Raw genomic sequence first — 21,128 nt, forward strand, 5'->3', positions numbered from 1 at the left:
TTTCGTATTTTTTAGTAGAGATGGGGTTTCGCTATGTTGGCCAGGTTGGTCTTGAACTCCTGATCTCAGGTGATCTGCCCACCTTGGCTTCCCAAAGTGCTGGGATTACAGGCATGAGCCACCGCGCCCGGCCGCATTTTAGGCTTTAAAAGCGTACAGGAAAGTGGTACCGCAAGCTTAGCCATGCCATTACTGATCTGATTAAAATTTTTGATACAAATTGTAAATCAGGCAAGATGCAACTTCAAAAGTTCAACTATTATGAAAAATATTTACTGTTACTATGAATCTATTTCGAGACCAATGAAGACTGAAGTAAGACCTAACTGTTGCTTTGCCAAATCCATTTCTCAATATAAATGCCATGTAAAATTACACAATGGATTTACTCTAACCCTTTTTACATGGGAGTTACAAAAAGAAGCCTTTAAACCCCTCTAGGGATAAATTTACTCTTCTCAGCCAAGTGTTAACAGCAATAAATGGAGGATTTACATGTAATCCCTAAAAGCACATAGGCAGAAATTACCAACCATGCTGTGACTTTTTAACTAAGCATTTTATTTAATCCCACTTATATAACAGGGCAATTTAAAGGGTGCCAGTTTTAAAAACATGAGATGCAAATGCAAAATAGTGTCCCTCCTATTTTAAAGCTAATTTTCTAGGATTGTATATTCAAACAAATGTGGGTTGTTGTTTTTTTTTTAGAGTACTCACTAGGAATGACTAAACACCTCTTCAGACAATACTGCCATTTCTTAAAAATAATAGATATCTGAGAACTGTTTTCAAAGTCAATGTATAAACGACGTCCTTTCTAAATAGATACAAATGAACATTACACTAAAAAAATGGATGTTTTCATAGGCTAATAACAGCATAATAAATGAGCTACATGGTAAGACTCTATTGTTAACTGCTCACTGGTGGCCCACCATCCTTGAACTGTATTTCTAGAATTCTATCAGCATCTAGTTAATAAGATCTATTTCTCTGGTAAGTATTCTTTAGAAAAATGAATCAGACTTTATTAAAGACAGAATTCATATTATTACAAGCCACAATAGCTAGTTTATGATTTGTAAGACTATGTTACTGAAAGCACAAATTAAAAGAGATATTCCATTTAGAAAAAGAGATCCCTTTACTCAACCATTATACTCTAAAAATAAAACCAACAATTCTTCACACACAAACAAAATCAAGGTGGGAATATACAAATTCAACTGATCACAGAAGAATGACATAGCCAGAAGATCAATAAGGAAATGCATTTCATAGAATTAACAGTTAATGTTTATAATGAAGTTCGATCAAGTGGTTAAAGTCTATAGGACCACTTAAGAAAAATTTAAAAAGCAGAAAACAAAAAAAATCTCATCACAGGGTCAAACAAGTTTCAGATGTTCTAAACTTGTTTTCATTAGTCAGTAATATTCTAGTCTCCCAAATACTAGGCCAAATGGCTGATGTCACTTGCCTTCTCGTATTCCAACCTTGCTGAAAAATCAGAAGGAATCTGTTTACAAATCAATCTGTGCCTTGATCAGAGTTCTGCTACCTCTAAATAAAACCCTAACTTTCAATTTCTTATCACACAACTCATAAGAGTTCAGCAAAAATAAGAAAAAAAAATACTTGCCAAATATAAATAACCACTATTCACATTTTGATGTAGTAAAAACGGTCACTTGTTAAAGCTTCTTTTCTTCAAGACATTCTCCTTTTTTACCCCTCTTCCTTCCACTTATTTTCCTCCTAAATATTTCAGTATTATTCGGATAACCCGTTCACCCTAGTCAAGAAAACAACCTTCTGAGGAAGCTGAGCACAATGGTATTCTGGAATAAAATCCCACTGGGCTCTGATTAGAAGTGCAACACTCCTGCCTACGTACAACCTGTTGCACCTGCCACCAGCCCGGGAGGCCGGGACTACCACAGAACCTGTTTCCAGTGTTCGAGGCCTCCTGCAAAACATCACTTACTGTGCCAGGCATATGACTTCTCTCATTCTTCCCATTTTGAGAGCTGCCATTTTTTAGTTTCTTTTTCTTTTTTGCTGTTTCTTTGTGCTCTTTCTGTTTGTTTTGCACTTCAATAAGAACAGAAATAAAGCTGTTTTTCACTTCCTTTTCAAACTCCAGTTCATCTCGTAAGGCCAACTGCTGCACCAGCTCCTCCGAGTACTCCTTAATGGCAGTCTCAATCTCTTCCAGGAGTTCATTTAACTCAGACACTGAGAGCCTTTTTACTCCTAGGACCAAAAACAAAATGCAGCAGATATTAAGACAAAAACGTTTCAAGGATGCAAAACAGAGTAGTCACTAGCAATGACCAAATAAATACCTATGAAATAAATGTCAAAGAACAAAAATCATATTCCAAGCAATTAAATTGACTATCTGTGATCTTCTCAGAATTCTAAATTTCTGGAGGACAGGTCTGAGTAGAGGTAAGTGGGCAGGTGAGTCACTTCTCAGCTTGCTGAGAAGAAAGTCTAACAAAAGTTTTTACTGGTGCAGATCAATCATTCTGGGAATAGTACTTCAGTCAAGACTGTGAAAGCTTGTACACAGAAAAGAACAAAACACAAAAGCAGAGGGAAAGTACAGAAACCACCTGCTGAGCAGCAACTGCAAGCCGTTTGGCAGGGTTCTGGGATAACTCTGAAAAGGAAAGAAGTTCATCTGAAAGAATTAAACTGAATACATATTTAATTACAAATGCCCCGATCTGTGAATTTTGTAAAAAATTGGTGATATGGTGCATCTGTGTCCCCACCCAAATCTCATGTTGAAAATGTAATCCTCAATGTTGGAGGTGGGGGCGGGAGGTGATTGGATCATGAGGGCAATTTATTTATCTTTTTTTTTTTGAGATGGAGTCTCACTCTGTCACCCAGGCTGGAGTGTAATGGCGTAATCTCAGCTCACTGCAACCTCCACCTCCCGGGTTCAAGAGATTCTCCTGCCTCAGCCTCCCCAGTAGCTGGGACTACAAGTGCATGCCACCACACCCAGCTAATTTTTGTATTTTTAGTAGAGATGGGGTTTTGCCATGTTGGCCAAGATGGTCTCGATCTCCTGACCTCATAATCCACCTGCCTCGGCCTCCCAAAGTGCTGGGATTACAGGCGTGAGCCACTGCGTCCAGTCATGAGGGCAATTTCTAATGGTTTAGTACCATCCCCTGGTGCTGTTCTCATGACAGAGTTCTCATGAGACCTGGTTGTTTAAAAGTATGTGGCACCTCCCCCGCCCCCTTCCTCCTGCTCCAGCCATGAGAAGATGCCTGCTCCAGCTTTGCCTCCCACCCTGAGTAAAAGCTCCCTGAGGCCTTTCCAGAAGCAGACGCTGCCAGTCTTCCTGTATAGCCTGCAGAACAGTTAGCAAATTAAACTTCCTTGTATAAATTACACAGTTTCAGCCGTTTCTTTTTAGCAGTGCAAGAATGGACTAATACAACTGGGAAGGCAAAAGGGAACAATATTCCCTGAAACCCCTTCCAGGCTTCTGTCAGCACTTCTCCTGTGAGAGACAGGACACTGTTAAAGTCCCAGCCCACGGGACCTCAGAATGTGGACATGGGGTCTTTAAAAAGGTAAATTAAGGTTAAATGAAGACATCAGGATGCGCCCTAACCCAGTATGACTGGTATTCTCATAAAATGGGGTGATCAGGACACAGAAGAAAGACCACGTGAAGACATATGGAGAAGGCAGCCATCTGAATGTCAAGGAGAGAGGCCTCTGAAAAAAACCAAACCTGCCAACACCTTGATCTCAGACTTCTGGCCTCCAGAACAACGAGAACATAAATTCCTGTTGTTTAAGCCAACCAGGCTGCGGTACTTTGTTCTGGCAGCACTAGCAAACCAATACAGATTTTACTATCTGTATCAGGTAACAGGACTGTATTTGGGAGTCAGGATCCCAACACTGTTTACTCATATCTATGGCAGCATGGTCAAATCAGACCATCTGACAGAATTTGGTCTGTCTGACTGTCTGTATGTTGAAGCCATAAAATCCAAAGATCTATAGGTAACTAAGCTTCAGACTGGGCATGCCACAAAGACAAAACTAGGTGACAACACAGGTTGAGCAGACACAGATCCCATCACTGCCTATTCAAGGAGGGGACCAGTCGTATGGCAATGATTAGATGTCTACCTTCCAACTAGCCTCAGGCATTTCACAGGCTGGTTACAGTTATTCAGAAATCAACTGTAGAGTTTCTAGAGTTCATTATTCTCATATACGTCAAACAGATCCATGGTTCCCAAAATTCTTCATAGTAACACACAAGACTATTTGTATAGACAGGAATTATGTTTGACAAATAATTACTGAATATCGATTGTACACTTCAAATATGATGAGGTTTGTTAGAGACTCAATTGTGTCCTCTGCAAAATTCATGTGTTCTAACCCCTAGTACCTCAGAAGGTTACAGTATTTGGAGATATGGTCTTTAAAGAGGTAATCATGTTAAAATAAGGTCATTAGGATAGAATCCAACATGATTGCTGTCCTTATAAGAGAAAATGTGGGGCCAGACGCGGTGGATCACGCCTGTAATCCCAGCACTTTGGGAGGCAGAGGTGGGCAGATCATGAGGTCAGGAGTTCGAGACCAACCTGGCCAACATGGCAAACCCCCATCTCTACTAAAAATACAAAAATTAGCTGGGCGTGGTGGTAGGCACCTGTAATCCTAGCTACTCAAGAAGCTGAGGCAGAAGAATCGCTTGAACCCAGGGGCAGAGGTTGCATTGAGCCAAGATCACACCACTTCACTCCATCCTGAGCAAAAGAGCAAAACTCCATCTCAAAAAAGCAAAAGATTAAATTTGGACATAGACACAAACAGAAGGAGGCTGAAATCAAAGCTTTCTGGAGAACATCACACTATACATTTGATATAGACGAAAAGCACAGAAATCATTGATTTAAGCAGACTCCCTTACTCTCTTCATAACTGCTGGTACTAGACCTCTTAAGAGTTTGAATTTCCTGGGAAAGCATTGAAAGCCGATCTGACTGTGTAGGGGTTTCATCTTCTTCTGGGTCCGGTGATTCCTGCATCATTTCTTCAATTTCTTCAATAACCTTTAAAAACATACATACAACTGTTAATCAAATATACAAAAGGAAAATGATATGAAACATGGCGTTCACCCAAGGCACCCAGAGTAGAAATGCACTAAATTCTCCATTAACCAATGGTTTTCAGGTGTGGGTATTCAGAATAATCAAAATTTTGATTATAGGAGCAAACATTTATCAAGAAAAAATTACAATACACTAAACACAAACCTAAATAGAATTTGATTTACTATGTCCATCATGATTCAGTAGGCCCTCCCAGGTCTTGCAAAGTCTAAGAAATGGTGCCACAAACACATGATAATTTACTTCAGACATACCAGAACCAGAACATAAAGTAATCGTTAGAAGAAAGCAAATAACAGAAAATTTACCGTAGACATGCAAGTCCTCAATGTAAAGGTATTTCATCCAAAATTCTGACATAAAATTTAGAAAATACAAAAGCACAAAAAACTATATGTAAACAAGAAATTACCTTTACGACAGCAAAATATTCTTTTAACAGTAGAAAAAGAATTGTATATATTAATTCAATGAAAAATAAAGGGATATTTTTAAATTACTTAAGTAGAAGTCTAAAGAGAAAAATGCTACGAAAAGCAGAAAAACTTCAGAAATACATTTGCCTTTAAACAATGATCTACTGTCTAGTGCAGTGCTGCTCAAATCTTACGACAGTATCTTGCCTGTTCCAGATTCTAAAAGTTGAGAAGTATATAGAACTCAGCAAAAATGTAAAGGAAAGCCAGGAAAATTAATAGTTAGAAAAGAAGGACATAAAGTTAAAAAAAAAATTAAATACAATTAAATGAAGGAGCAAAACATCATGAGCATATTTCCCATGCTTTATGAATTAACAAGCTTAACAGGTAACATTTCCACCAAGGAAAAACAAAGGCAAATGTGAAGGAGATGGGATTATGTCAATTATAAGAAGAGTCTCCAAAACAGGCAATATAATATGATACAATGAGCTACTCAGGGCTCCTAGAGAATCTGTTATTCTAACTCTTAAAACCAGGGAGGGTTTAAGGAATTAGGCAGGTCAGTGAGGGGACAATGAATTCTCAAGGTCATGTCTATCCTGAGATTACCCTCTACCTCAAAACAGCCCTCCAACCTACTATTACCTTGCTTTTTTAAGCACTGCATTCTTTCCAGGCCTAGAACAATTCAACCACAAATATGACTAAGGAGCATCCAAATAACACAATTTTAATGTAAATTTTTAATGTCCTCCTCCCAAGTTTGCCATAATATATCTCCTTACTGACCTCGTCTTTCCAGCCTAAAAATAGAGTATGGTAGAATTCACAGTCCGAGTAGCCATGGAACATTTTATTTCAGGAAGAAGTTCTGGCATCACATTTCAACAATACAACAGAGGTGGGAAGAGCATTCAGAAAATGAGAAAGCTGATTCGACTGGTTTTAAGTGAATACAGGGTTGACCTTATTAGAGCATTCCACAGGAATAATGCTCACTTCTTTCTGAGGCACACAATATGTACTTTAACACATGCTAATGCTTTTTACCCAGAGTTTTAAAGATACTAAATAATTTCTACACAGATATTTCACAGTTTTTCCATATTTGGATAAATCTGAAGAAATAAGGAAATTCACAATATTTTTCCGGTTTGGGGTTAAGCAACAACCCTTCCTTGGTAACTTGCTATACACTTCAACAATGCCTATGCTGGAAATCTTCCCAACTAACATAATCCCTTCTGCTTCAGATGACATTACTTTTCCCTGTGGAAGAGTTAACTATTAAGCCTGTATAACCAGAAAAAATAGGAAAGATAAGTAAACCAACAGCCATTATTTAGTGTCATAATAAGAAGCCGTTTTTCAGCTCTGGAGTCTCTTTTCCTTGCACTGACAAGTATCTCCTCTATACCTGGTCTGCCGTGAAGAGGGGTTCATCATTCACACAGGAGACAATGATTGAGTGCATATCCAGCTGCTCTCTCAGCTCCTCGTCATCTGATGTATCAAAGAGCAAACTGTCACTTACCTAAAAACAAAAATGCCCACCATTAAAAGCAGGACATCCTGATCAAAACAAAGTTCACAGCTCTGAGTAAAGGAGGCTGCAGAGAAAAGCATCTACTGAGAGTGTTCCCTTGAGAGGGAGAAATTATTACAATCACTCTGTACCAAGCAGTGAGTACATGTTCATCTTGAACAGAAATGAGAAGAATGTATAATAAATATGAAATTGCTAAGATGCTGCATACATCCCCTATTGCCTGAGATAGATACAAACTTAGCTATTTTTTTCCATGGGGAAGACTGCTTTAAAAGCTGACAGATATGCAGAAAAAAAATATGGTATTTGTAAGCAAGTCATAGAGAATTACAGTGAGTTGAAGGGAGAATAGGAGCAAGTTTAGCAACAAACAATAAGATTGGTAGACGTTAACATTCAAAAGAAAATATAAAAGTTACTTGCAAACTAACTGCTAATATCTTTTTTTTTTGAGATGGAGTCTCGCCCCGTCCCCCAGGCTGGAGTGCAGTGGCGCTGTCTCAGCTCACTGCAACCTCCACCTCCCAGGTTCAAGTAATTTTCCTGCCTCAGTCTCTCATGTAGCTGGGATTACAGGCGGTTGCCACCATGTCTGGCTAATTTTTTTGTATTTTTAGTAGAAACAAGGTTTCACAATGTTGGTCAAGTTGGTCTAGAACTCTTGACCTCAGGTGATCCACTTGCCTTGGCCTCCCAAAGTGCTGGATTACAGGCGTGAGCCACTGTGCCCAGCCCACACGTTTCTTCTTAACAAAAAAATAATAATCCTAGGTTCCAAAAACATCTTTAAACCTAACTGAGCTGGCAATTCACCTCTCACCTCACCACCATCTTCCACCCTGCTCTGCGCTCCAGGAGGATCACCTTTATGGAGGACATCAAAGGATGTTCTTGATGTCTGGCTTCCAGATGGGTTAAACCCCACTGGCAGACACTGGGAGACTGGAGGGTGGGATGGTGAGGGCTGCGCATGTATTCTGCTGTCTTCCTCCCTGTCAGGCTGTCACTTGTTGACTATGGCTCCTCACCAAAAGCCATCGCTCTGGTTAGCAGACCTCTCCCACATAGCCAATCTCAACAGTTTCTGGTAATCTCCCCCTGTCCTTACCTCCTCATGCCCAGGACTGCTAAAGTACCAGTTTCTGTTATCAGCCCTGGGGGATTGCACCACGCCTAGTTAGCTTCCCTTAACCCTGCCCATACCAGTATAAACAGCCCCCTTAATAACGACTTAGAGTTTAGCACCAGTACTGACAGTAAAAACCTTGCCTGAAAAAACTCAGCAGATTGAAATGAACAAGTGAACCTCTGTCTATCATCTACGTATCTGTCATGACATGACCATTCCAGTGTTGAATGGAACTGAAATTAGAACTCTATTCCCCAGGCCAGGTGCGGTGGCTCATGCCTGTAATCCCAGCACTTTGGGAGGCCAAAGTGGGCGGATCAAGAGGTCAGGAATTTGAGACCAGCCTGGCCAATATAATGAAACTCTGTCTCTATTAAAAATAAAAATAAATAGCTGGGCATGGTGGCAGGTGCCTGCAATCCCAGCTACTTGGGAGGCTGAGGTGGGAGAATCACTTGAACCCAGGAGGCGGAGGTTGCAGTGAGCCGAGATCACGCCACTGCACTCCAGCTAGGGCAATGGTGTGAGACTCTGTCTCAAAAAAAACAAAAAAAAGAACTCTATTCCTCAGGAAGGATTAGCACACACTGAGTTTCCTAAGAATAAATGTGCAACAAGGATTATGTAAGAAGCCACCATGTCATTCTATTACATAGTATATAACTAAAATGATAAAATTTTACCTGGCAAAATAATTTTATTTACCCATGCAGAGGATATATATCTAAAGCGGAGGACAAATGGAGTGGAGCTAGGTCCCTACTTCTTCCCTAGTCTGCATAACACGAGCATCTGGAGTTTGCAGGTGAACACAGACTACAGAGTAAGAAACCTGCAGGTGAGAAGAGTCAAGGAAAGAAGCACTGGCGTGTCGACTTTCCAACATCAGGCAGGTAGAAGGCCCATCGGCACTGCAGGGTCCACCCACACCCCTGCATTGAAGAAGGCTGCTGCACAGTGAAGACATCCTTTCTTATTTTATTTCTTACTGCACCATCAGCCTAGCAAAGGCCTGGCCATGGCCTTCAACACAGCATCATGAACTCAGAACACTGTGGAAAAAAGAAGAATCTAAAAGCTTTCAGGGAGGAAAAAAAAAAAAAGCACATCATATTAACAGGATCAGGAATCAAAATGTCACGTGAATTCTCAATAGCTACAATAGATGCTACAAAATAATCAATGTAATTTCTAGGTTGGGAGAAATTCCATCCTAGAATCTTATATCCAGCTAAAAAACAAGTAGGTAGGGGCTTAGGAAAAAGATAGTTTCAGACATACAAGTTCTCAAAAAATTTACCTCTCATGTGCCCTTTCTCAAAAAGCTACCAGGAGGAAAATGAAAAAGAAAAAAAGACATGTGGTCTAATAGCAAGTGACAGGCAAAGAGAATTCTCATCATGATAGCAAAGTGAAAATCCCAGAATGATGACTGTAAAGCTAAACTAGAGAGCAACCATTCAGATTAGAACTGTTACTGCAGAGAGCATGGAGAAAAGAGAGAGGAGGGTGGGGAGGGGGAGCAGGAGGACTAGATAGATTACCTAGTGTAGTCCATTTGCTAAATGAGTTCTATGGCTCTACTGAGGCTGAATTGGTCAGCTAATTATAAACTAAATAAATCACAAAAAGGCAGTTATTATCCTAAGAAAAAGTCTAAGTAGAAAAGGAGAAAATCTAAACATATCAAAATGGGTCAACCGTACACATTTAAATAGTAAATATAAATGAAGAAGATTAATTCAACCCCAGATGTTGATGTAATTATACAGGGAAGATGGGGGAAGGGAAGTTTTTGGGAGGGTCTGGTGTCAGGGGTTGGCAAAGGGCAGTAAGAGAGCTAAACCTTCACCCTCTGGTGGAAAGTAAATAAATAAAGTCTAAAATTGAGAAAATAATATCAAGCAAAATGGCATGAGCATGTTATCTGCTAGAAGAAATAGCTGATATAATTCAAAGTGGCCAGTTACCTCTGGTAAGGAGAAATCAAGGATGAGGTAAGTGGAGCAGAGACTGCCATTTCATTTAAGTCCTATAGCTCTAATTTACTTTTTAAACTATGACAGCTGTCCCTTCAATAATTTAATTTTTAAAAGAAGAAGAAAGATCAAGAAACTAGGTTCTTGATGAGAGGGGATGTATGATTTCAAAATCATAGAACATGAAAAAGTGGCACAATGTGATTTCAAGGGCGTGTCGCTGGCACGGAGTAGACCTACCGATTAGCTTCATCCATCCTTCCACTTCAAACACTCCAAACCCTCTTCCCAGTCACTCTTCCAGTGTTGCAGCTTGAGGACAATAGTTCTGTTTTATTTTTCCCCTTCTGGCTTATAAATACTAAAAGTTTTAATTTTAAAATTAATCCAGGCTGGCACAGTGGCTCATGCCTGTAATCCCAGCACTTTGGGAGGCTGAGGTTGGTGGATTGTTTGAGCTCAGGAGTTTGAGACCAGCCTCAGCAACATGGTGAAAAAATTACATCTCTACAAAAAATACAAAAAATTAGCCAGGCGTGATGGCGTACATCTATAGTTCCAGCTATCTGGGAGGCTGAGGTAGGAGAATTGCTTGAGCCCAGGAAGCAGAAGTTGCAGTGAGCTGAGATGGTGCCACTGCACCCCAGCCTGGGCAACAGAGCCAGACCATGTCTCAAAAAAAAAAGAAAACAATTACTCCTAAGGAAACCTAGGTTGCCACAGCTCACACCTGTAATACCAACACTTGGGGAGGACAAGATGGAAGAATCTCTTGAGGTCAGGAAATTAAGAACAGCCTGAGCAACACAGTAAGACCTTGTTTCTACAAAAGTATTTTTTCTTAAAATTAGCCAGGCATGGCACTGCTCATGTGTAGTCCTAGCTACTCAGGAAGCTGGAGTGGGAAGATTGCTTAAGCCCGGGAGTTGGAGGCTGCAGTGAGCTATGATGGTGCCACTGTACTCCAGGCTGGGCAACACAGGGAGACACTCTCTCAATCTATCAATCAATCAATCAATCAATCAAATGCTTCTATGGAAGATATTATTAGCTTTTTCTTATTTCTGCTCTTAAAGTTATAAAGATGCACACAAAAGTCCCTGTCATCAAGGAAATGCACATGGAAGGAAAAATACAGCACATAAGATGTTCTTAAGCTGAAATCAATGAGAAGCATTTTATCATATAAGCATATTCAAGAATGGCACCAGATTTAGAATAGGTTTATGACCGAAACACATGAGCAATACCAGTAAACTATTATAACAAATTTCCATGAAAACAGAAATGATCCCAGATCATCTTTCCAGAGAGAGAGCCAAGTCCATTCCCCACAGAGATGGCATATGCTAAGAGCTGGAATACCTTTCAGGCTTTGCAAACTAGCCCTGGCTGTCATGGGTATCATTATTCACTCTCCCATTCGGCATAAATGTGTCTTCTCTTTGCCAAGCATTCCCATCGCTCCTTCCTATGCCATGGTTAGAAACAGACCTGGTGGTACTGTTTCCCTGTATAAAACTGAAGATACATCAAATGGAAAAAATGTGCCTATGTAAGAATTTGAAAGATACCAGTTGCCCTACTCTAAAAAAGACCTATCAAATTTAGAAGTGTGCCATCTTAATCTTCAATCAAAGAAAAATTTAAAACTGCAATCTAGCAAACTAGTTTTCCTGAATGTTTTTCTCATTTCAATGCAAAAAAAAATTCTTTTGTCAAAAACAATTTTCTATAGACTTTGTTTTTTAAGTAAAATAATCTAAAGAATGCTTTTGGCCTGGCATGGTGGCACATGCCTGTAATCCCAGCACTTTGGGAGGTGAAGGTGGGCAGATCACGAGGTCAGGAATTCAAAACCAGCCTGGTCAGCATGGTGAAACCCCATCTTACTAAAAATACAAAACAATTAGCTGGGCATGGTGGGGCACGCTTGTAATCCCAGCTACTTGGGGGGCTGAGGAAGGAGAACTGTTTGAACCCAGGAGGTGGAGGTTGCAGTGACCCGAGATTGCCCCACTGCACTCCACCCTGGGCAACAGAGCGAGACTCTGTCTTAAAAAAAAAAAGAAAAAAAGAATGCTTTCAAAAGGTAAATTTTATATAGCTTAGTCATGGAAAGAATAGAGCACTCAGGTGGCAATGGTAAATACAATAACTTTTCCAGGTTAAAAAAAGGTTTAATTATATACTGTGTAATAGAATGATGTGGTGGCTTCTTACATAGTCCTTGTTGTCCATTTGTTTTTCAGAAACTCAATGTGTGCTAATCCTTCCTGAGAAACAGAGTTCTAATTTCAAATCTATTCATCACCAGAATAGTCACATCACAAAAGAGAGGTGATAAGTGAATGATGACGTGTTCACTTTCATCTGCTGAGTTCTTCCAGCTAAGGCTTTTTAATGTCAGTACTAGCATTAAACTCTACGTCATTACTAATCACTATCTTGGCGATGTCATTACCCTGGCATTGAAAATGACATTCAAAAGACAACAAAAGGGAGCTACTTCCCAAAATGCAATCTAAGAACAATTCAAGATGTACAGCGAATCCCTCAGTATCCAAGGGAAATTGGTTCCAGGACGCTCCAATACCAAAATCTGCTGATGCTCAAGTCCCTTATATAAAATGGGGTAGTATCTGCATATAACCTGTGCATATCCTCCTGTAAGCTTTAAATTACATGTAAATTACTTATAATACCTAAACAAGGTAAATGGTTTATAGTTGTTGGTTTTTCATTTTTATTATTTTTTATTGTTGTGTTGTTATTTTATTGTGTGGTTTTTTTTTCAAGTTTTTTAATCCACAGTTGGCTAAAGCAGCAGATGTGAAACCAGAGAATATAGTGGGCCCACTATATATTTCAGTCAATGAAATTGGATTAAAGTGTCTCATTCATGCTGCTAATGTGCCTCTCTTTGAAACTATGAATGAAAACTCTTCTATGCTATTTTTTAATATGTCAAAAAAAATACCCATGCACTGGTTTTGGTGCACTCAGCAGTATTTTAAATAATATAGAAAATATTTTTTAAAAAACTTTTCCATCACAATCTCTGGCCCTACAGTTTCACTGATGCTCATTTCTTCACTCAATAGTGAACAGGTGTCTTCATACTTACTATGTGCCAGGAACAGTGTTGTTACTATAAAGACAAATACAAATACCTGCTGGGAAGTCAAAATCTAGTGACAGACTCAGAAACATGATTAACAAGAGAAGGCAGTGGTAATTTTAGAGACATAGACAAAGGGCTCCGGGAACAAGCGCCCCTGAGACAACAAGGCTAAACCCCATGGCACAGATAACAAGTCCTTTCAAAGTTCACATCCCCACTAGTGCCATCAGTTCCCACAGAGGGGAGTATGTTTTCCTTCCGTGCAGGGATTTAGGCCATGGCTAAATAACCATCTGTCAGAGATGCTGGAGGTGGGGATTCCCCCCAAGTGAGAGGCTGGATTAAGTGTCCTTTAAAGCCCCTTCCAACTCTAAAACTGTATAATTCCATGAGATCAGCAAAGGCTAAAACAGTAATAGGAAGCTTCAGAGAGGAAGGGAAACTTGAACTAAGCCCAAAATTATAGTCAGGACCTAAATAAACATAAGACAGAGCAAAAGATCCCTCATTTTATTCCTTTTCATTAAATGTATGCCAGGTCTGTCTGCAAAGCTTAATGGGATTAATGACTGGTACAATCAGGAAGATTTCTATAGCTATTGAATACTGGGAAATATAGCAAGAATTCTACATTTTACTAGAAAATAGTAACAGTAGGCTTTTCTGATCTCAAATATAAGAAAATCCTTTTAACAAAACATTAACAGTGCTATTAAAAATACTGACAGGACTACCGCACTATACTCCCAATAATCACATAATTATATTTAATGAAATATAAAGCACACAAGAAGATCTGGCATAAGTTTACATTATTATTTGATAAAGAACTTAAACAGCCTGGCCCTGAAACTTAGATCATTTGACTATGTTTCTCATGAACTTTAAACAAACTTAACAGTGTGATTTCCCACTTCAAGTAATTCTCTGCCCTTTTCTGCCCCCATACCTGTCCTATCACTTGTGCTCCACTTCTTAGTCAAAGCGTCTTCACTTTGCAATACCAGGACATATACAGGGGCCCCCAAGAAAGGTAAGTTAGCCAAGAACATATTTAAAAAGACAAGAACTAAAACATCTTTATTTTTTTTTGGAGATGGAGTCTCACTCTGTCGCCAGGCTGAAGTGCAGTGGTGCAAACTTGGTCACTACAACCTTCACCTCCCGGGTTCATACAATTCTCCTGCCTCAGTCTCCCAAGTAGCTGGGACTACAGGCGCATGCCACCATGCCTGTAATTTTTGTATTTTTAGTAAAGAAGGGGTTTCACCATGTTGTCCAGGATGGTCTCGATCTCCTGACCTCGTGATCCGCCTGACTCGGCCTCCCCAAGTGCTGGGATTACAGGCGTGAGCCACTGCACCCGGCCTTAAAAAGCCAAGAACTAAAATGCCTTTTAAAGGTTCTCCAGTATTCACAGGAATACATAGTCTCCTGACAACATATCATGTCTAGAGGTCACCACATTCATTAAAATGTTAACTCGATGTTGAGATTCCAATACCCTCAGTATATTAAACCAAAGGCTGGCATTTTTACTGAATGTTTCAGTGCATCAAAATTTTACTGAGTGTTGTAGTCCATCATCACTGCCAGGTGCAGTGGCTCATGCCTGTAATCCCAACACTTTGGAGGCTGAGGTGGATCACCTGAGGTCAGGAGTCAGAGACCAGCATGGCCAACACAGCCAAACCCTGCCTCTACTAAAAATACAAAACTTAGCCGGGCATGGTAGTGCACGCCTGTAATCCTGGGCATGGTGGTGCACACCTGTAATCCCAACCCTCTGCCTCCCAGGTTAAAGTGATTCTCCCACCGGGAGGTTGAGGTGGGAGAATCGCTTGAACCCGGGAGGCAGAGGTTGCAGTCAGCCGAGATCACTCAACTGCACTGCAGCCAGGGCAACAGAGCAAGCCTCCATCTCAAAAAGAAAAAAAAATTGTGATGGAAATTTAGCTACACATACAAAAATGAGTGTGCTGGAGAAGAATTGGAGAAATGTACCAGCAAGGTGACAGCCCTAGAGCCAAGAGAGTAAGACAGAGCCTCCCCAACTGATGTAAGTTCAGAAATAAGAGTCAAGTCAATGAATCTGTGTTAAGCAGAAATGCTACTATTTTAGTTCTATTATCAGCATCAGTTATTCAAAAACCATTGGTTCATTTCGTAACTTACCCCTTTTTCTGAGAGGTTCAGAGTAAGCAAATGCAAGGTCCTAGTATGGGATGACTTCCAGTCTACAGGCATTACATTTCCATAATTATCTGTCAGGGCATTCCAAATCCTTAAAAGGAAGAAAACTACAATCAATGAAAATTAATACTCTATATGTCTTTCTTAAACAAACGTTCAGTGAAAGATGATCACCAAATGCCAAAGGAGAAAAACAAAAAGCACATTGTCTCAAAAAACATCAACAAAGTAGAGTCTCCTAAACAAAACTAAGTGAAAAATCACATAACTGGGCTGATAAGAAGTCCTAAGGGAAGGTGAAGGTGTACAGAAAACCCCCAAAGTCAAATAGGCAACATTTCCATTGTATTAGGTGCTAGGCACCTTCTAAGCAATTTATATGTATTAACTCATTTAATCTTGAAAAACAACATTAGAAGGGGAAAACATTATTATTCCCATTTTATAGATGAAGAAACTGAAACACAGGGAGGGTAAGAGATGTTTCCAGGGTCACATGAGTAATAAATACAACTGTGTATTACACTTACTTTTCTTCTGTAACTTCAAACACACAGACCATTTCAAAAAGTGAAAAATTCCTAACCAAAGGTTTGTTATCCTTTCTGGAAAAAGAATTTGCTCTCAATGTGAGAACAGGATTTAATATCTAATTTGTAATAAAGAAGCAAAGGACTAAGGCAGATAAAATGAAAAGGAGAAAGAGATGGAGTTCACAATAAAATGCACACAGGCTCTAGCCAATGCAGTTACCTGACTTTGTTACCCACCAGCATTATGGGGAGGCAAGAGGGTAAAATGGAAAGGGCATTTGAATAAGACTAGGGAAACAAACTCTCGTCTCCATCCTTCTTCAAACAACGAGCCACTGGCCAAGCCCCTTAACCTCTCTAGGTATCCACTGCCCTTCTATAAATGAGAGACCTGGATAAGAAACAGACACTCCTTCCAGCTCTGTTACTCTAAGCATTAATTCAAATGAGATGTATTGAAGAGAATCCCAAACCACACCAGATAAGAACACCAAACTCAAATTTCATGACCGAAATTCAGGTTTCAATACCAAAGTAATAATCAGCACAATAAAACATGTTTTATGAAAAACCAGAGTTCAGAGACACAAGTGAGTTGAAATCTAAATGGGATAGGTCAAACACTAAACATATTAGCTACTCACTAGCTAGAGGTATACACAAAGATGTCATGTAAAAAAACGTATATTAGGTATATAATTGTGAATAAACAATAGGCTTTCTTTCCAAGTGTGTAAGGCACTAGGATACAAAAATAATCCTGGTTGGGGCATAAACATAAGTATGAATTTTTTTTAAGTTCCAGGGTACATGTGAAGAAGGTGCACACTTGTTAAATAGGCAAACATGTGCCATGGTGATTTGCTGCACCTATCAACCCATCACCTAGGTATTAAGCTCAAGAATGGAAATTTTAAAATAGAGATATAGCATAGTTAACAAATAGAGATTAGGCACTATAAAGAAGAAGCAATAGGACTGCAACTGCTAAAAGCATAACATCCCAAATGATGTTTGGCTTTAAAATACACATTAGGGACGGGCCTGGAGGCTCATGCCTGTAATCCCACCACTTTGGGAAGCCAAAGTGGGAGGACTGCTTGAAGCCAGTTCAAGGCCAGCCTGGGCAACAAAATGGAGACCCACATCGCTACCAAAAAAAAAAAAAAAAATTTAATTCACAGTCCCAGCTACTTAGGAGGCTAATGCAGGAGGGCTGCTTAAGCCTGGGTGACAGAGCAAGACCCTGCCTCTAAAAATGTATAAATGAAATAAAAAAATAAAATGAGCCTCAATAAAAATGTGAACCCAAAAAGCTCTCAAGAACTAATTCATTGGCCCAGCAAAACTCCCACAGGCATGGTCCATTCCTATGCTCCTCTCTGTTGGAATCATATCTCCTCTAATGCTAGTGAAGTAGAATTAGAGGCAATGTCTGTAGACTGCTAAACTTGCTGGGTTTCTGGCTCATACCTTCCTGGGTAAGAAATTTTCAAACACTGAGTAACTGATTATATTAGTTCATTTTCATGCAGCTGATAAAGACATACCTGAACCTGGAATGGGGAAAAGGTGGGTTTAATTGGACTTACAGTTCCTCATGGTGGGAGGCAAATGGCACTTCTTACATGGCAACAGCAAGAGAAAATGAGGTAGATGGAAAAGCAGAAACCCCTGATAAACCCATCAGATCTTGTGAGACTTATTCACTATCATGAGAATAGCACAGGAAAGACCAGCCCCATGATTCCATTACCTCCCCCTAGGTCCCTCCCACAACATGTGGGGATTCTGGGAGATACAATTCAAGTTGAGATTTGAGTGGGGACACAGCCAAACCATATCATTCTGCCCCTGGCTCCTCCAAATACTGTATCCTCACATTTCAAAACCAATTATGCCTTCCCAACAGTCTCCCAAAGTCTTAACTCATTGCAGCATTAACCCAAAAGTCTATAGCCAAAAGTCTCATCTGAGACAAGGCAAGACCCTTCTGCCTATAAGCCTGTAAAACCAAAAGCAAGCTAGTTACTTCCTATATACAAGGTGGGTACAGGTATTAGGTAAATATGGCTGTTCCAAATGAGAGAAATTGGCCAAAACAAACGGGTTACGGGGCCCATGCAAGTCCGAAATCCAGTGGGGCAGTCAAATTTTACAGCTCCAAAATGATCTCCTTTGACTCCAGGTCTCGCATCCAGGTCACGCTGATGCAAAAGGTAGGTTCCCATGGTCTTAGGCAACTCTGCCCCCCCAGTTTTGCAGGGTACAGCCTTCCTCTCTGCTGCTGTCACAGGCTGGTGTTGAGTGTCTGTGGCTTTCCAGGTGCACATGCAAGCTGTCAGTGGAGCTACCATTCTGGGGTCTGGAAGAGAGTGGCCCTCTTCTCACAGCTCCCCAAAGCAGTGCCCCAGTAGGGACTCTACGTGGTGGCTCCAACCCCACATTTCCCTTCCGTGGTGCCCTAGCAGAGGTTCTCCATGAGGGCCTCAGAGCAAACTTTTGCCTGGGCATTCAGGCGTTTCCACACATCTTCTGAAATCTAGGAGGAGGTTCCCAAACCTCAATTCCTGACTTCTGTGCACCCGCAGGCTCAACACCACATGGAAGTTCCCAAGGCTTAGGGCTTGCACCCTCTGAAGCCACAGCCCGAGATGTACATTGGCCCCTTTCGGCCATAGCTGGAGCAGCTGGGACATAGGGCACCAAGTCTCTAGACTGCACACAGCAGGTGGACTCTAGGCCCAGTCCACAAAACTAGTTTTTCCTTTTTGGGCCTCCAGGCCTGTGATGGAAGGAGCTGCTGTGAAGGTTTCTGACACGGCCTGTTGACATTTTCCCCTTGGTTGTGGGGGCTAACATTAGGCTCCTTGCTACTTATGCAAGTTTCTGCAGCTGTCTTGAATTTCTCCCCAGAAATGGGGGGGTTTTCTATCATGTAGTCAGGCTGCAAATTTTCCAAACTTTTATGCTCTGCTTCCCTTATAAAACTGAATGCCTTTAATTGTATCCAAGTCACCTCTTGAATGCTTTGCTGTTTAGAAATTTTTTCTGTCAGTTACTGTAACTCACCTTTCTCAGGTTCAAAGTTCCACAAATCTCTAGAGCAGGGGCAAAATGCCACAAGTTTCTTTGCTAAAACACAGCAAGGGTCACCTTTGCTCCAGTTCCCAACAACTTCCTCACTTTCACCAGAGACCACCTCAACCTGAATTTTATGGTCCATATTGCTGTTGGTATTTTGGGAAAAGCCATTCAACAACATCTCTAGGACGTTCTAAACATTCTCACATTTTTCTGTCTTCTGAGCCCTTCAAACTGTTCCAATCTCTGCCTGTTACCCAGTTCCAAAGTTGCTTCCATATTTTCGGGTATCTTTTCAGCAACGCCCCACTCTGCTGGTACCAATTTACTGTATTAGTCCATTTTCATGCAGCTGATAAAGACTTACCTGAGACTAGGAAGAAAGAGAGGTTTAATTGGACTTACAGTTCCACATGACTGGGGAGGCCTCAGAATCACAGTGGAGGTGAAAGGCACCTTCTTGCATGGTAGCAGCAAGAGAAAATGAGAAAGAAGCAAAAGCAGAAACCCCTCATAAGCCCATAAGATCTCGTAAGACTTCTCTATCATGAGAACAGTACAGGAAAGAACTCCCCCTGGATCCCTCCCACAACACATGGGAATTCTGGGAGATACAATTCAAGTTGAGATTTGGGTGGGGACACAGCCAAACCATATCACTGACTATAGATCTAATCCTGGTCAGGAACTTGAGTAGGATACACTAGCAAGTGAAGACAGCCCAGGGTTTGAGGAGATTGCTTTGTCTGCTTATTTGCTCCTTCTTAAATGAGGCTATAAGAAAAATACAAGTGGAATGGAATACTTCACTTAGAAGTGCCTGTTGGTGAGTCTGATCTTCCAAGAAAACGAAAGCCAATTCACAGTCTCCACCGAGGTCAAAACAATGGTAGCTGGAAGGACATACAGGAAACTCTAGTGGAAGATTTCTAGAATTCTGCAGTTAAGACATATGAACTGCCTTCATCTTTAACATAAAGTATTACAACCCGTCGTAAACAGCGGGCAGAACAGCTCTTTTGCAAGGAGGTCAAAGTTCTGCCAACATTAAATCCTGCAGAATACTCTTCTAAAGTAAAACCTAAGTAGGTAAATACAATCCATATTTAACCAAAACTAAAGCTGAGGCTTAGAGAAGTTAAGTGCCCTAAAGTAGTGATCCCCATCCTTTTTGATACCAGGGACTGGTTTTATGGAAGACAATTTTTCCACAGACCAGGGGTTGGGGGGATGGTTTTGGGATGATTCAAGCACATTACAACTTATTGTGCACTTTATTTCTATTATTATTACACTGTCATATATAATGAAATAATTGTACAACTCACCATAATGTAGAAACATGGGAGCCCTGAGCTTGTTTTCCTGCAACGAAATGCTCCTATCTAAGGGTAAGGGGAGACAGTGACGGACCATCGGGCATTAGATTCTCACAAGGTGTGTGCAAACTAGATCTCTCACAGGCACAGTTCACAATAGGGTTTGCGCTCCTATGAGAATCTAATGCTGTGGCTGATCTGACAGGAGGAGGAGCTCAGGTGGTAATGCAAGCGATGGGGAGGAGCTGTAAATACAGATTAAATACAGATGAAGGTTTGCTCACTCACCCAGCCACTCACCTCCTGTCATGTGGCCCAGTTCCAGTACTGGTCTGGGGAGTGGGGACCCCCTTACCTAAAGCACAGCAATATCTGAGTAAAATAATTATCAATTCTATCTAATGAAAAGGGAGCTGGAACAGACTATCAAGCAATGGTGAGTATGTTTCTGTCATATAAAAGGGCCAATGACAGTGGTGACCAGCTCCCAAATCCTGAAAAAAGAGATTTCTTATGCATCCTCAAGAAACATGCATTACCACCAACATAATATCTACTAAATACCACTAACAAGAGCAACAAAATATTTTTTTAAGCAAAGGCTAAAATAACCTACTTT

At 40.5% G+C, this 21,128-nt stretch overlaps 1 protein-coding gene across 3 annotated transcripts in view; it reads right to left on the reverse strand.

Annotated features, from left to right (window-relative positions):
* FEZ2 (fasciculation and elongation protein zeta 2) overlaps positions 1 to 21,128 on the reverse strand; it is a 123,659-nt gene that overhangs the window by 32,999 nt on the left and 69,532 nt on the right. For all 3 annotated transcript variants that reach the window (XM_012475420.2, XM_021674420.2, XM_021674419.2), the window contains exons 2-5: positions 15,556 to 15,664; positions 7,017 to 7,133; positions 4,973 to 5,114; positions 1,991 to 2,259 (exon numbers count right to left, since the gene is read on the reverse strand). In XM_012475420.2, the coding sequence (XP_012330843.1) occupies positions 1,991 to 2,259; positions 4,973 to 5,114; positions 7,017 to 7,133; positions 15,556 to 15,664 (637 nt within the window). The remainder of the gene's footprint in view (positions 1 to 1,990; positions 2,260 to 4,972; positions 5,115 to 7,016; positions 7,134 to 15,555; positions 15,665 to 21,128) is intronic.

Source organism: Aotus nancymaae, unplaced genomic scaffold, assembly GCF_030222135.1.
Source record: "Aotus nancymaae isolate 86718 unplaced genomic scaffold, 86718_ANA_hifiasm-v0.15.2.pri h1tg000057l, whole genome shotgun sequence".
In the NCBI taxonomy this organism is placed as follows: domain Eukaryota; kingdom Metazoa; phylum Chordata; class Mammalia; order Primates; family Aotidae; genus Aotus; species Aotus nancymaae.